Source organism: Erigeron canadensis, chromosome 6 (genome assembly GCF_010389155.1).
Source record: "Erigeron canadensis isolate Cc75 chromosome 6, C_canadensis_v1, whole genome shotgun sequence".
Classification (NCBI taxonomy): Eukaryota; Viridiplantae; Streptophyta; class Magnoliopsida; order Asterales; family Asteraceae; genus Erigeron; species Erigeron canadensis.
In genome coordinates this window covers 29,812,927-29,827,438 of record NC_057766.1, presented here as the reverse complement: position 1 = coordinate 29,827,438, position 14,512 = coordinate 29,812,927, and the positions used below count along the sequence as shown (strand labels likewise).

Sequence of the window (14,512 nt, the reverse complement as noted above, 5' to 3'; positions counted from 1 at the left end):
AATTAAAAAAGGTTAATTATATAAAGTTTATAAATGTTAAGAATGAATTATTAAAATGTGAAAAAAAAAAAAAATTGGGAGTTTCGGTTGCCACTAAAAAAGGTTGAAAAAAGGGTTGGAGGGTTAAAATGAAATGGAGTAATTTGATTGGATAGTTAAAAGGAGATGAAAAGGTTGAAACCTTACACTCCCTCCCCCTTACTTTGGGTAATTACTTCAGTACGCTCTTAAATGATATGTGTTATTTGATCCCAATACTAAACAATCAACCATGTATTGCACAATTTGCAGGGTAAAAAAGTAGTGCATTCTTTACATTTAACTCTCAACTAGTTACAGGTTATAGGTATGTGTTACTTATTCGTTTGTGGTAATCTTTTCAAGCCAAAATTGCGTTCTAGATTTGTTATTGGTAATAGATAGGAGTATACATGATTGACTCAGCCAGCCTGGGCCTATAATTTGGGTGTGTAGCTCAGTCGTTCAGACTTCAGAGATCCTTGCATTAAAGTCGAGTGTTAAATCAAAATGTGATACACCCACTGGGCTTAGGGTTTAGGGTTTGTTATTGGTAATAGATAGGAGTATACATGATTGACTCAGCCAGCCTGGGCCTATAACTTGGGTGTGTAGCTCAGTCGTTCAGACCTCAGAGATCCTTGCATTAAAGTCGAGTGTTAAATCAAAATGTGATACACCCACTGGGCGACATCAAGCTCTTTGAGAAAGATTTTAAGAGTAGTTGACTAAAGCTCAAATATAAAATAATCGGGACACCAGTGCAATAATGTCAATTTCAACTTTGTGCATGTTCAAGGCAGTCACAAGAAGATCAAAAGTGTAGGGGTAGGATGGTAACAGCCAAGGACAACACAGTAACTTGAATCTGGACTTGTGGAAACTAATGGAAAGCAATGTACTATTAGTAAGCGACAGGTTCTTTGAATCTTTTCTTCGTTTCATTGGTATAAAATAAACAGATCCATGATGGAAGTAAATATGTAAATCTATTTCCAAAATAAATAAATACAATTGAAAAGCGTCAATATCTTTCGTGTAAAGAACATATGAAACAGTGGTATAAATTCTAAAACCTGCCTTTTACAAACTACAAAACAACAAAAGAAATTTAAGGAGTAGATTCAACCTGTATAAAAGAATGGTGATACACTCTTGGATATAATCATCGGTTTTCTTCAAGTTATAGACTACTTCAATGGAAGCCCAATCTTGTTCTGCTCTGCGTGCCTTAAGCTCAGTTCTTGCAAATTCTGTTCCAAGCATGAAAACAAATAACATGAGGATTCATTTATAATCTATACTATATACTTGCAACAAATTGTCTATCAACAAATTTATTTATTTTTTTTTTAAAAAAAAAAAGATCCTCCATCTAAGGAGGTTCAGATTAGTAAGCATCACTCAGCCTCAATAGTGTTATAGTTAGAAATATAAATAATCAAAGCTTTATGCATATGGATATATTATACATCAAGATTCAAGAGGAGAAAATTTAGCAATTGGAATAAATTCTATAATATCAACGTGATGTAGAAAAATGCCTTCATCTCCATGACTTGTCCTACTCCCTCTCCACGAGCCCATGATATGAAACTATTTGCTTAATTATGTTCTCTTTGGTTGGTCTAAACAAAATATGTCTTATCTACATTCAGATAAATTGGTAGGTCGGACAGATGGGGTAATAGAACGACTTGTGTCCAGTTTATGTTTTTGTAAACAATTAAACTAATAAAATTACTAATAAAAACAATATTATTAAGATAATCTAATTCTATGAGTAAAAAAATTAAGAAGATTGCATTAAAGATAGCCTTTCTTTATCTTCAAGCTGCAACATCTTCGGTTAATTGGACCCTTTACCATTTTAACTAAAAAAATTTTTAAATCCATTTGAGATTAAAAAAAAAAATACCCCTAACAGTCTAATAATGGAACCTGCCATCTCTAGCATTATCACATAAATACATACTTAGTTACTTTACCAACTGACCTACCATCAATTGGCTCAAAATTAGCTGCACAGATATGCACCATTAAGCAACTGAAAAGCTTGACCTCTATCCTAAATATTGAACTGGATCTGAAGTGTAAGTTAAGTTTCAACAGCATAAAACCTAAACGCATATATTATCATTATCAATGTATTCATATTCATATACACAAGCAATTGATGCGAATCCATGAACGGTAGCTTTGGAAAATGTATGGAGTTTCTCTCTGGCAGGCTGGTTTGTGATGTTTGGTTATGGCTAGGTGAATCGAGTCTCCAAACTTACTTTCTTTTCCTAAATTACAAAATACTTTATATTAAACATGAGGCAATTAGGCAAACCAACTCGAAGAGAGCAATCCGGATTTTCCCAAATGGCGTTGGGTTATCACTTTCGTATTGATAATTGATGAAGTCTGCAGTTCCATCCTTGGAGAGCTCTTGCCCAACTATTTTTACTTCATTATTATTATTATATCATCATTTAAAAAGAGAATTCCTGAACTAAATGCGGTATCATTGGCCTAGCGTGATCCAAAGTTTAACATAAGCTAGAAAGGCAGAGAGGTGGTGCATTCATGTATCCAACTAGTGGTTAAGACTTAAGCAGGCTAGCAAACTACTTTTGGGACTGTCAACAGCTTTAGGAGACTCTTAGCCTAATTTGTTGCCATTTTTTAATTTCTAATAGAAGGGTAGTTAAGAAAACTACTTTATGGTCAGCTAACAATGGCTACATTTCATTACACAACAGGTTTGTAAATTAGTTGTTTTAAGTAAGTATGTATTGTTGCGACATATGTTAACATTGACACACCATCAGTCTACCTCTGCTTAATCAACAGTTATTTTTGAATTTTGTGTTTACGGAAAATATCAATTTATGAGCAATAACAATAGTTACAAACAGATATCTGTAGTAAAACAGTTACTATACAATGGTCAACTTAGTGTGGTAATTTACAAAAAAGGCAGAGGCATGCGTGTTTGCATAAAAGCAAGTCAATACATGGAAGCCTTAATAAAGAACAATACTTGATCACTATAGATAATAGATAATCTTATGGTTAATCCAAGTTCTTGCTCCAAGTTCAATACGTATGAGTCAATAACGTCTCAAGTCTCTAAAGTATATGAATCCTACCACCCAGTTAAGTCTGAAAGTTACCTCTATTTCTACTCCGCAAAGATATTCTTCCCTAAAGGAAATTATAACACAAAACTAAAGTATAATCCTTTCTAATGTCACATTTCTACAACAATGCCAAAGTAAACAACAAGTAATCTACAACGGCTTTAAGTGACGCAAGACTCACCGTAGATTTAACAGGAGGAGGATCAACACCAATAATCGAGCTCAACGACATCTTAGCAATCTCGGAAATCGCAGCTTCTCTAACTTGAACCACATCACTAGCTAAATCCTCATAAGCAGCCACAAACGCTTCCTGCCAAAATCGCGGTAATTTCATCCTATGGCTGTTAATGTATACATCCCACATATGCTTCACAACCTTCTCTCTCTCCTCAATTTCCTATCCAATCATTCAAATCATCAATACATATATATATAAGAAAACCACACATTTAGGGTTATGAAAACTCACAAGCACATCAAAATCGTCATAAACAGGAGCTCCACCGCCGGCGATGTCATCGGATAGCCGGTTGAGGTTGCCGACGGAGAGACGGAGAGTGACGGTGCCGGTGAAGATTGACCAGAATGCAAGGAGGATAATGGCGGAAAATGCGTAGAATTTGTAACTGTTCTTTTTGAAAATGGTTGAATCTGGAGTTTCTTTTTTGTTAATATTGTTAGATATAGATATAGATACAGATGATGAAGATGAAGATGTATGTATAGGTGTATTATTATTAGGTGTTATTGATACTGGTAAGGGATCATCATCTCTCATTTTAAATAAATTTTATGTTTTATGGAAGTGATTATTATTATTATTATGTTTGATGTAAAAATTAGAGGTTTATTTGGTATAAGTGTGATACTGTGATGTGATGTGATTAATTTGAGGTTTTTGAAATGATGATTTGATTATTGTTCTTGGTTGCCATTGTCGATCAGATTAAAAGTGGGTTCAATGTTCAAAAAAGAAAAGTGGGTTCAGGATTTGTATGGAATTTATCTGTCATAGACTGATAGTGGTAACCATGAAGTGGTGGTTGGGAACTTGGGATGCTTGGCCCAAAGGAATAGATGTTTTCAAAAGCCCAAAGATATAAGTCTGTTTGACAAGGGGTTTTTAGGGGCTTTTAAAGGCTTAAAAGCCTTAGCTTTTAAAAATAAGCTCCTTTGAAAATTATAGCCCTGTTTGGTAAAACATAAGAAATCAAAAGCCCCAGCTTCAAAAAACTCCTAAAAGCCCCAAAAGGTCTTTAAAATAAAAGCTCGTAGGAAGAGAGTTGAAAAAAAAACCCCAGCCCCTAGCCCGAACCTCAAGCTCCAGCCCCAAGCCCTTAACTACAACCCCAGCTCCAAGCTTTTGTGCCAAACATACCCATAGTGTTTCGAATGAGTGACAAAAAACACGGTTTTTGAAAAAACTGGTTAAAAAGAAAACGACTTTTTACGGGTCAAACTTGAATTTGATCAAGACCAGCTTGGGTTATAAAAAACTCCGTTTAGAAACCCTATTTTAAGACTAGGTAAAAAAAACAAAAAAAGTAAAAAAGGTCCACGTTAACCAAAAACCGATTAGAAACCAGTTCAAGTATGATCAAACTCGGTTTTGATCCCGTTGACCAATAACCTGCTTGGGGGTTTAGTTCGGGTTCGGGTTCAACAAAAATGACATGAACAAACAATAAGTGACTAATTATTTTAAGGTTTTGCATTTGTAAAAACTAGAGTTAACTCTAAAAAAAACAATCTCAACTTTCATCTCGGGCTCATTTTGTGGGGCATCAGAAAGTAAAATTTATTTCTAGTACTGTCTCATTGTATTTAAAAGAAAAGATTGTTTACATAGTTAAATTAGTTATAAGTTATTGGCTTTTTTTCCAGCTTGTTTTAGACACTTAAATCACTTGTAAACACATGAAAATTGACATGGAATACAAAACTTTGATCATCATGTGTAACATTGAATTGTGGATTGATTTTGGCTTAGTCATTGTTTTGGTTTCTTATGGTTAGAAAAACTTTTAATTTCTCCAACAATAATTTTACGTTAATTATCTAAATCACTTGACGTCGTCATCAACACCAACAGTCGTCGCCACTAATACCAGTGGCTTCAACCACCAAATTGGCGTCGACGCCACCGGTATCATGCTAGTATTGATATGGTTATTGTCTATTACCTTAATTAAATTCTTTCTTAATCTCTTTGGCAACTCTTATGTGGTAAAATACTCAATATTTTCAAATGACAAGTGGAAAGTCAATACTCAATATTATGATAAAAATCTTTTTGGATCAACCGCCATACATTTTTTTTTCTTTTTTTTTTACGGTTTTGTTAAATAAAGTCCTAAAGGTTCTTTGTTAATGTGCATTAATTAGTTGTACACTTATTATAAAATCCAGGGGTGAGCTTTTAATATAAAAATGTATAATTTTTTGTAAGTGAAACCCTATGAGCTTTGTTTAACATTTTCTTTTTTTTTAATACCTGTTTAGAGTTTTCAGTTTTTTTCCATAAAATGTGTGTCATTGTTAATTGTTAACATTAATTAATGTTAAATGGTAATGTTAATTTGTTACTAATTGGTCTCCAATCAAATTAATGTTTGGTTACCAAGCTTGTGTTCTTGAGTTTATATGTAAAGGGAGGGGAAAGAAGAGAAGAGGGATGAATGGAAGAGAAGGGGTAGAGTTTCCTTCCTTCCAAATCATCCCAAAAGTGGGAGGAAAATATTTTTAACAAATTCTATAGAATTCTCCTTCCAAATCTTTTCCCTTCTTTTCTCTTCTTCCCTTAAATAAAACTCAAAAACCCAAATATTTTTAAAATCCTTTACAATCTTTTCCTTTCCTTTTAAAACAAAACTCAATAACATACCCCAAAAGTCGTGACTTGGATAGGAAATGTTCCTTGGCCGCCAATGTTTAGCATAGCTACATCAATCCACTTGGCACTTTCCCATTGGCTAAACTACGAATATATGTCATTAATTAATCAATAATCTTTTCCCATCGTTAATTTGTTATTTATCAACACTGTTAGATGCCAAAAATAGTAGTTGAGTATATATCTTATTTTAATTTTAATTTAAGAATATATATGGACGTAGAATATATTCCCAATTGAAAGAAATCAGAGTCATATAGGGGTCACGACTTGTTCGGTTGTGATCCAACCGAATTTATTGGCCATCATGTATATATATTGTTATTCTTCTAACTTCTAACTATTGCTAAAATAAAATAGCAAAAAACAAAGATAGATACACAAAACACGAAGACCCTAAAAGAATACAAGACAGCACGCCGCTTTTACGTACAAGCTTGTTTCGACGTTCATTTATTTGCAATCTTGACTTGATTAATTAAAGGTAATTCTAATCTCTCTTTTTTCTCTATTCATTGATGAAGAGTATGCATAATGAGTGATGATTTATACATTATCAGTTTTTTTTTTGGTCATATATTACTAAGGCTATCTTTATCAGTAAACCTTTTTATGGATTGTCAATTAAAATATTAAAAACTAATAGGAGAGAGGATCTTCCTCACAATCTAGCTTCATTTACGAGATCGTCACGTAAATGATGAAATGTGTCACTTTCTTAATGGAGGAGTTTTATTTATTTTAACACATTATTATATGAGCCATTTAAGAATAGAAATGTGGCATGAAACCGTCAACGACCAATTCATTTTTAATAATATTATATTAGATGATCCTAAACTTTAAATCACCGATGAGGATAGTATAAAGCTTTCAACTTTACTATATATTAACTTTTTTGGTCTATTGATGAATTCTTAACTGAATGGTGGTGTATGATAGAAATCTGATAGTATACGGATAGTCACTTTTACTCACTTACACATTATAAACACTTAATGTTTTAATTGAGCTTTTCTGTTGTCCTACTTTGTTTTAATTGGCCTATTTGTTGTATGTCGAATACAAGTTTAAATACTTCATTGTTGTAGGTTATATATATATGTTTTCTATTATTTGTTTGATTTAGTTTGATTTTTTTTAGTGTGTGCATCTTTGTAAGTTTTTCAATTAACGTTACTTGTCAATCTATTTAGTTATATAGGAGAGAATGTTGATCGATGTCGTGTTATAATTATATATACTTGTTCAATTAAGTTAGATATATATATATATATATATATGCTAGGAATTACTAAGTCGACTTATTAATTTATAGAATAAGAAGAGTAAAAAAGAAATAAACTACTACGAGGTATCTATTTATTGCTCTGCCAACAATAAAATGAAATAAATAAATCGATTATGATCTTTGATTTCGTGGTTCAATGGACTGAATGGAGGTGAAAGGTCTACCTCTCCGGAAAAATTTTATATAAGATAAATACATAAGTAGATGTTTCAAAAATTTTGAGGATTATATTTATAAAAAGTAATAAATGTGGATTATTTTTAAAGAGTCATAAACGTGGAATTTTTTTTTTATTTTAGAACAATCATAAACGTGGATTATATACGTACGCAATAATAGGAAGCAAATACTTCATTCTGTTATAATCAAAATCAAACCCAATTCACATTTTTTAAGAGACCCCAAAATAAATTCATAGCAAAACAAAATTAATAGTAATATCACTGGAATGTGTGAAGAAGGTGATCAAATTTTCTTTTATTTTGCAATATAAGGTATATATAATTTTAACTTTTGCAATATAAGAATTTTGATTTGTTATGTTTTAAATTATATTTATATTTATATATTGAATCAATTTGTGATCAATTTGTGAGGGTCATATATAATACAAACTATATATGATTTTGTGTAAAATGTATGTATATTTTACGTGAATTTAACGCTTGCAATACAAGAAAGCGGTTGTTCAATAAAACACAAAATGGAAAACGGGTTAGTAGAAAAGATCCGACCCGTTTTTAATTTAATTAACCGGGCTGGATATGTGGTTATGGGCTTATGGTGGGGTGGGTGGCGGATATGGGGCAGGTTTTTGGGTCGGATATGTGACGGATCTGTATATAGTTAGTCCCCAAATCTATGGTACATGCGAAATATGTTTAAACTTTAGAGTTTTTAAAGTTGTAAGCTATATGTTTACTAACTCGAATGTGAAGTTTTATGTATGTACATGTGATTTTGGAATTGAAAACAAGTTTGTTTAATAAAATGTTGGTCGAATTTTGGGCCAGATATATCATACATGACGAATTTTATTAAAATGTGGAGTTTTTATGTATATATAGCTTTGTGATACAAAATCGGTGTATTCATATATATTCGTCAAATGATGTTTTTCGCTATGAAATACTTTTATATTTTTTCTATAAACGTGTTGTGTTGTCAGATATTTTATAATAAAAGGAATGTTAGTGTGATTGGTCTAAAGTTCATTGAAATATATTGACAGTATGTGTAACACTATTTTGAGAAAATGAGGCTTGTATCTTATTAAGATTTAAGTATTAAGTTTAAATTTATGAATGACTTTTTATTTGGAAAAAGAAAATACAATGTACAAAATGTACATACTAAAAGGATGGGTACCTTTGGAATAGCAAAATATGTTTGTATGTAGGACCGGCAATGTGGAAATGTGATAGTTTGAAGGAAATTTCTTGTAAGTTACTTGGTCATTTCTTAGTGATTAAGATCCACGGTTATTTTAGTGGTACATATTTGTACTCTATGGAAAAAGTTTTGTTCTGTTGAGTCATTGTTTTGGTCTGTGATTGGATGTACACTGCATTAACTTGTTATTTATTTTTTTTAACAGCGCACTAATTTGCTTTTTTAACAACTTTAATTTTTTGTCTACTTTTCTTCATTATCTTGTGTGTGATCAACTGATCATATGGCCAAAGGTGTTATTTCGTCGATTTAATTGAGTTTCGGGTTACTATTTTTTTGCTTGGGCCAAGTTATAAGTTTTCAAATTCATCCCAGATAATATGTTTTTTTCATTAATCTGATTATAAAGTTTCCCAGATGTTGAAAGCCGGATTATCTAGTATAGATATTAGATCAGATAGATTTGTTTGATGTTAATCTCCATTGTTTTATTTGTTCCATATTATATCTCATATTTTCTCTTGTTTAGTAAGATTAATTTGAGATATATTAATTACTTACATAGCGATTACGTTTTGGAAATTTGATCATTATAATATAGATAGAAATATAGGATATATTATAGTATATATCTATAAAAAAAATATATAGAATATATCCAGTCTATCAATATAATTTATTTGCACCTTATGATTTTTGAATTTAAATATCAAAAAATGGGTTTTCTAATACGTGTCTGGGGACACATAAAATTACATTATTGTACTTTCTATATTGGAAAAGATAACCATATTCTTTCTGGAATTAAAAAAGTTAAAAATATTGTTTTCGGGTTTTGAGAAATATATTTTTGAAGAAACTCTTATTAATTTATTAATTAGTTAATTAATATTCACTTCAAATCTTATTATAATATCTATTCTATAAAAGTAATTTATATGCATTATGATTTTTTGAATTTAATTTAAATATATAAAAATGTGTGTATATCCGTTCATAGGATAAAAAATATTTCCAAACTCTCGTTAATTAATTATTATTTCCTTTAAAAATCTTAGTAGATCAGTTCTATATGTACACAAAGTAAAATCTAACAAATATTTTAGCTAAATGTTTGCGTGTAGATCACTTCAAAAGTGTGACAAAAACTTACTTTGACTTGTTGACTTCGGCTTCATGTATACCCCATAAAAAAGTCTTTTAAGCATAAATATCTTTTGAATGAATTTACACACACACCCACATACTTTCTTCTCCATGTTACATGCAATTCAAATTCCCGGAACACGCTAAGAAAATACTCCCATCACACACACACATACATATACATATACATATATAATAATAATATATACAGTTTATAAAAGCTTTTGATTTTGATCATCATCATCATCATTCTCTAATCATGTAAGTTGTTGATAGATCAACCCTTTTTCAATTAGTTAACTTTCCGTACGTGATCATCATTATCCATTAAATCGATTTCTAGGGTTTTCTTGTTTATTGATTTTCAAACTAATCATTGTGTTCTTTACCCCCAAAAATGAAGTAATTTAAATAACTTTTAAATTCTTGATTCTGATATATATATATACTCTATATATATACTATATATATATATTCAATTCGTTAACTTTGCATGAAATTGATTTCTTTTATTTTTCCCTAAAAAAAGTAATTAACTAACTCTAAAATTCTTGATTCTGATATCATATATATATATATATCACATTCATCTTGACTTTTTTGTTAACTTTATTTTTATATTTTTGCTACTTGATTTTTTTGTTTAATACATCAATGTGTGTGTATATATATATATATATAATGTGTTTGGGACTTTGTGTGTGCGATTGAGATTAATTATAAGAAGCGAGAGGCTAATTATAAGTTGAAATATATAGGTCTAAAACGATGGAAAGCGAAGAGGAAGTTCATAGTGACGATGGATCTTTTGAATTAGTCAATAGCGATGACTATGCTAGTGATAAAGACAATCACAACATGGTATGATGATATTTTTTATTTTATTTTTTCATATTTTGATTCTTGTTATTATGACATGGTAAGTAAGTAATTAATGGTTATTTTGATGCGTGTTTGTATTGTTGTTAATTTATAGTTTTTTGGTTTTAACAGATTTGTTAATACTTTTGGTTGACTTGATTTAATGTTAGTTACTTTATGTGATTCGCCAAGAATGAATTATACGTGTTATATTTAGATGATGTTTTGGTACTAATATGATCTTTTAGAAGGAATCTGCAGATTATTGAAATAGGACTGATTATCTGTTTGTTTGTTTCTGTTGTTTCAGTCTGACGGATCGTATGACTTTCTTTGTTCTGAAGTGTCTGAAACACTTGTTTTAGATACAGAGGAGTTAGATAGTAAAACTGATTCTGACAAAAACCCTTTGAAGGAAATTGCCACTTTTTATTCTGATCTGGAAGACATGGAATTCAAGACTGGAAACTGTTCTGATGCTGCAAAACGAGAAGCGAAAGGAGATGTGGAGTTCAAAGGTGCAAGCAGTTCTGATGCTCCAAAAGAAGCGGATTCTGTTCCTGCGAAAGAAGTAGAAAAGGTGGATGTGGGATTCAAAGATGCAAGTGATTATGATCCTATTAAAGAGGAAGAAAGTGAAAAGGATTTAAAAAGCGCAACTGATTGCGACCCTGTAGTAAAAGAAGTGGGTGGAGCAGAGATTGATATTGATTCCACTGAAGATGAGGAAATGCAGGACCGTGATATAGAAAACGCTCTTGTCCCATTTGTCCAACCAAATACTATAAAAATCAATAAGGTACAAGCTTTTTTCATCTTTTTCGCTAAATCTTTTGTTTTACTGATTGTCACAATATTGTGAAATAACCTGTACGTCAATACTCAATAATGTGTGCTACTTTTGGGGTTGTAAGCCTTTAACCTATCCATAAAATTGTTTAAAAAATTTATCTAACTGCTACAGAATAGGCTAGGGCAGTAACCTCTCAGGAATATTTTTTTATGGATCGAATTGCATTTATTATGTTAAATATTCGTATGGATGTTAGAATCGTGTAATTCGCCTAAAAAAATTTGTATTAGTTTCAATTTAGTTGACTTGTTCTCCCATGCCTTCCCTAAATACAATCTTACATTAATAACTAAGAATATCTTAAAACAGAGCAATTTATGCTAAATACAATCTTAAAACTAAGAATATCTTACATTAATAACTCTTTATATGTGAATTATTCTCCTGAAACATGAAGTTTTATTCTCATCTCTAATTGTTTCTTATATCGCTTACACATTTTTAAATCACAGGGTAGAAAGCGCAGCTTAATGGACATGATTTATGATAACTCAAACATTGACTTTAATGAGTTCCCTGCTCATTTAATGCTGAAACAAGACATAAGAGACGTGGCAAAGAACCACATCACCCGTTATCTTCCTGCCAAATCTTTAGCCAGGTCCCGGCTCGTGTGTAAGGAATGGAACAGGTGGATATCCAGCCCGTTCTTTGCACATTTGCAAAGCCAGTACTTCAGAAAAACTTCTGGTTTCTTTCAAGATGATTGTCCTATTCGCTTCATCTCATCCAGTAATCCTGCTTATGGCGTTCCTCACCCTTCTCTAAGTTTCTTTCCGGTGGAAGTTACCATCAGAAGCTCTTGCAACGGATTGCTCCTTTGCCAAGCTGTTTACGGTGATAAAGCGTATTATGTGTGTAATCCCGCTACTAAGCAGTGGACCAGACTTCCAGATTCTAGTTACTACCATGGAGAAGAACCAAGAATTGTGCTTGCATTTGAACCTTCTTCTCTGAACTTTGGGCCATGTTATCAAGTTCTATGCGCATTCTCTCTTCCTGATCCTCTTCAAGGGCCAATTGTGTATTTTGACATGTATGATTCGGTAACACAATCTTGGAAGGTGTCTGACATGGTATGTGTGGATTTGGACCAGTCAGATGTAAAAGGTGGTGGGATATTTGTAGATGGCATTGTTTATTGGGAAACTTTGGGTTGCGAGTTATTGGCCTTTGATTTGAAAAACGAGATCTATGGAGTTCAAAAACTCCCTTTTGTTGGAGGTGGTGGATTAGTGAAGATCTTTGGAGAGATTTGCTATGTCAATGCTCACTATCATCATCCCATGAGATCATGCATATTGGATGTTTATGGTGGCAGTGTGATGTCATTGAGAAAGACGATGTATATTAAAGTTTCTCTTGGTGACATTGAAGATGGTGAGTTACTGAATTGCAGTGTTGTTCCTAATTCATCTGATGATGCTGTGGTGGGTGTCATTGTCGAGAACTCTGGAGGGCGGAAATATCTCTATGTCCACCGTGTGAAAGATCAAAGAACTCAAGGGCCGTGCTTTCTTCTGGGCTCGAAAAACCTGTTTGCCTATGTCAACAGCCTTGCCAATCTAAATGCCTAGATACTATAAGTCCATCTTTTTTGTTTTTTTGTTAACAAACTTTTAGGTAGACTAATTAGAGGGATGGTTTTGCCTCTATGAGGTCTGTGGTATGTAGATACATATACTTTTTCTTGTGAATCACTGGATATCTTTGAGACGTTTATTCTTGTTCTTTTGAATTTTTGATGTTGTAGGCCGTTTCAAATGCACTAATACAGTGATATAACTGGATATTATACGTTTATTCACGTGGCCCAGTACGTGGGTTTTGGGTCAAGTAGACCAATTTTTATAACTGGTCAGGTCAGATTGCCCTGTGTGAATTTCTTTTGTCAGTTGATATCTTTAAACTAATTTGCATCAAATGTGACTAGTAGTTTCTCCCTGTCCTTTTTCACCCATGCTTTTCAACCTGAACATTACCCGACTTAGCCATATGGCACCTCTACTGGATGCATTTTGATGAGTACTTTGATGTCGCTTCTGGTGTTTAACGCAACCACTGATATGGTTGTTCGCTTGTTGTGTTCATTCTTGTTGGTGAACTTGATCCTACCTGAAATTGTGGACAGGAAATGGTGCTATAAGCTTTTGGAGTCTTCTTAGAAAATGACCCATGAATTTTTAATTAAGCCCTTTCTATTAGGAGATTACTACGTTATATAGTTCTAATTGAACCAGCTTCTATAAACATTATATTATACTTACAAACATGGAAAGTATGAGTTCCATGAACTTTGTTTAACTAAAATCAGTAAGCTTTGCAAGATCCTAAAATTGGTTAGCTACTTTCACCAATTTGTTCAAATATTCTTGACAATAGCAGGACCTTATTGCACTCGGCGTTTAATCTGGATTTCAAGGAATGAAACACCGATTCAGAATTATCTTTTGTAACAAAGATCAAAATTTGTCATTTGGGCAGTTGAAAGGGATGTATGAATGTATGATTGTATGCAAAGGTCACCAATTTCGTATAACTATATTAGACGTAGGGATGTGCGTGATCCGGTTTGGCCGGTTTTTGCTAAAAATCTCAACCAAACCAATGTAAACGGTTTAACATATTTTCAAACCAATCCGTCCAAATTGTTATGTCAAATCAAACCAACCAAAACCAATTAACCGGTTTGGTTTGGTCCGGTTAAACGGTTATCATACTTTTGACGTTCATATATAAAAGCTTTTAGTGATACCAAATTGCAAAAGTTTCACTCATACTTAAAATGAAACACAAAGTATTTTGAAAAATATAAATATTAATTAGCTTGATGATTTAGGGATCGTATCTTTAAAAAATTTTAATCTAGATATTGAATATGTCCAACTTTATACCAGCTAATAATTTGTTATTTATAATTATGA

The 14,512-nt window shown here is 32.1% G+C and overlaps 2 protein-coding genes across 2 annotated transcripts; one reads left to right on the top strand and one right to left on the bottom strand.

The window, feature by feature from the left end:
- Window positions 1–990: 990 nt before the first annotated feature.
- Window positions 991–4,119, bottom strand: LOC122605680. Its single transcript, XM_043778633.1, has 3 exons — window positions 3,622–4,119; window positions 3,331–3,549; window positions 991–1,271 (listed from the first exon to the last, which is right to left on the bottom strand). Exons 1-3 carry the CDS (start codon window positions 3,928–3,930, stop codon window positions 1,209–1,211), a joined length of 591 nt encoding a protein of 196 aa, XP_043634568.1. The 5' UTR covers window positions 3,931–4,119; the 3' UTR covers window positions 991–1,208.
- A 3,619-nt stretch (window positions 4,120–7,738) lies between these two features.
- LOC122604047 lies at window positions 7,739–13,310 on the top strand. The gene is made up of 4 exons (XM_043776941.1): window positions 7,739–7,830; window positions 10,633–10,735; window positions 11,046–11,534; window positions 12,041–13,310. The coding sequence occupies exons 2-4, from the start codon at window positions 10,643–10,645 to the stop codon at window positions 13,163–13,165; spliced, it is 1,707 nt and encodes a 568-aa protein (XP_043632876.1). The 5' UTR covers window positions 7,739–7,830; window positions 10,633–10,642; the 3' UTR covers window positions 13,166–13,310.
- The last annotated feature ends 1,202 nt before the right edge of the window (window positions 13,311–14,512 follow it).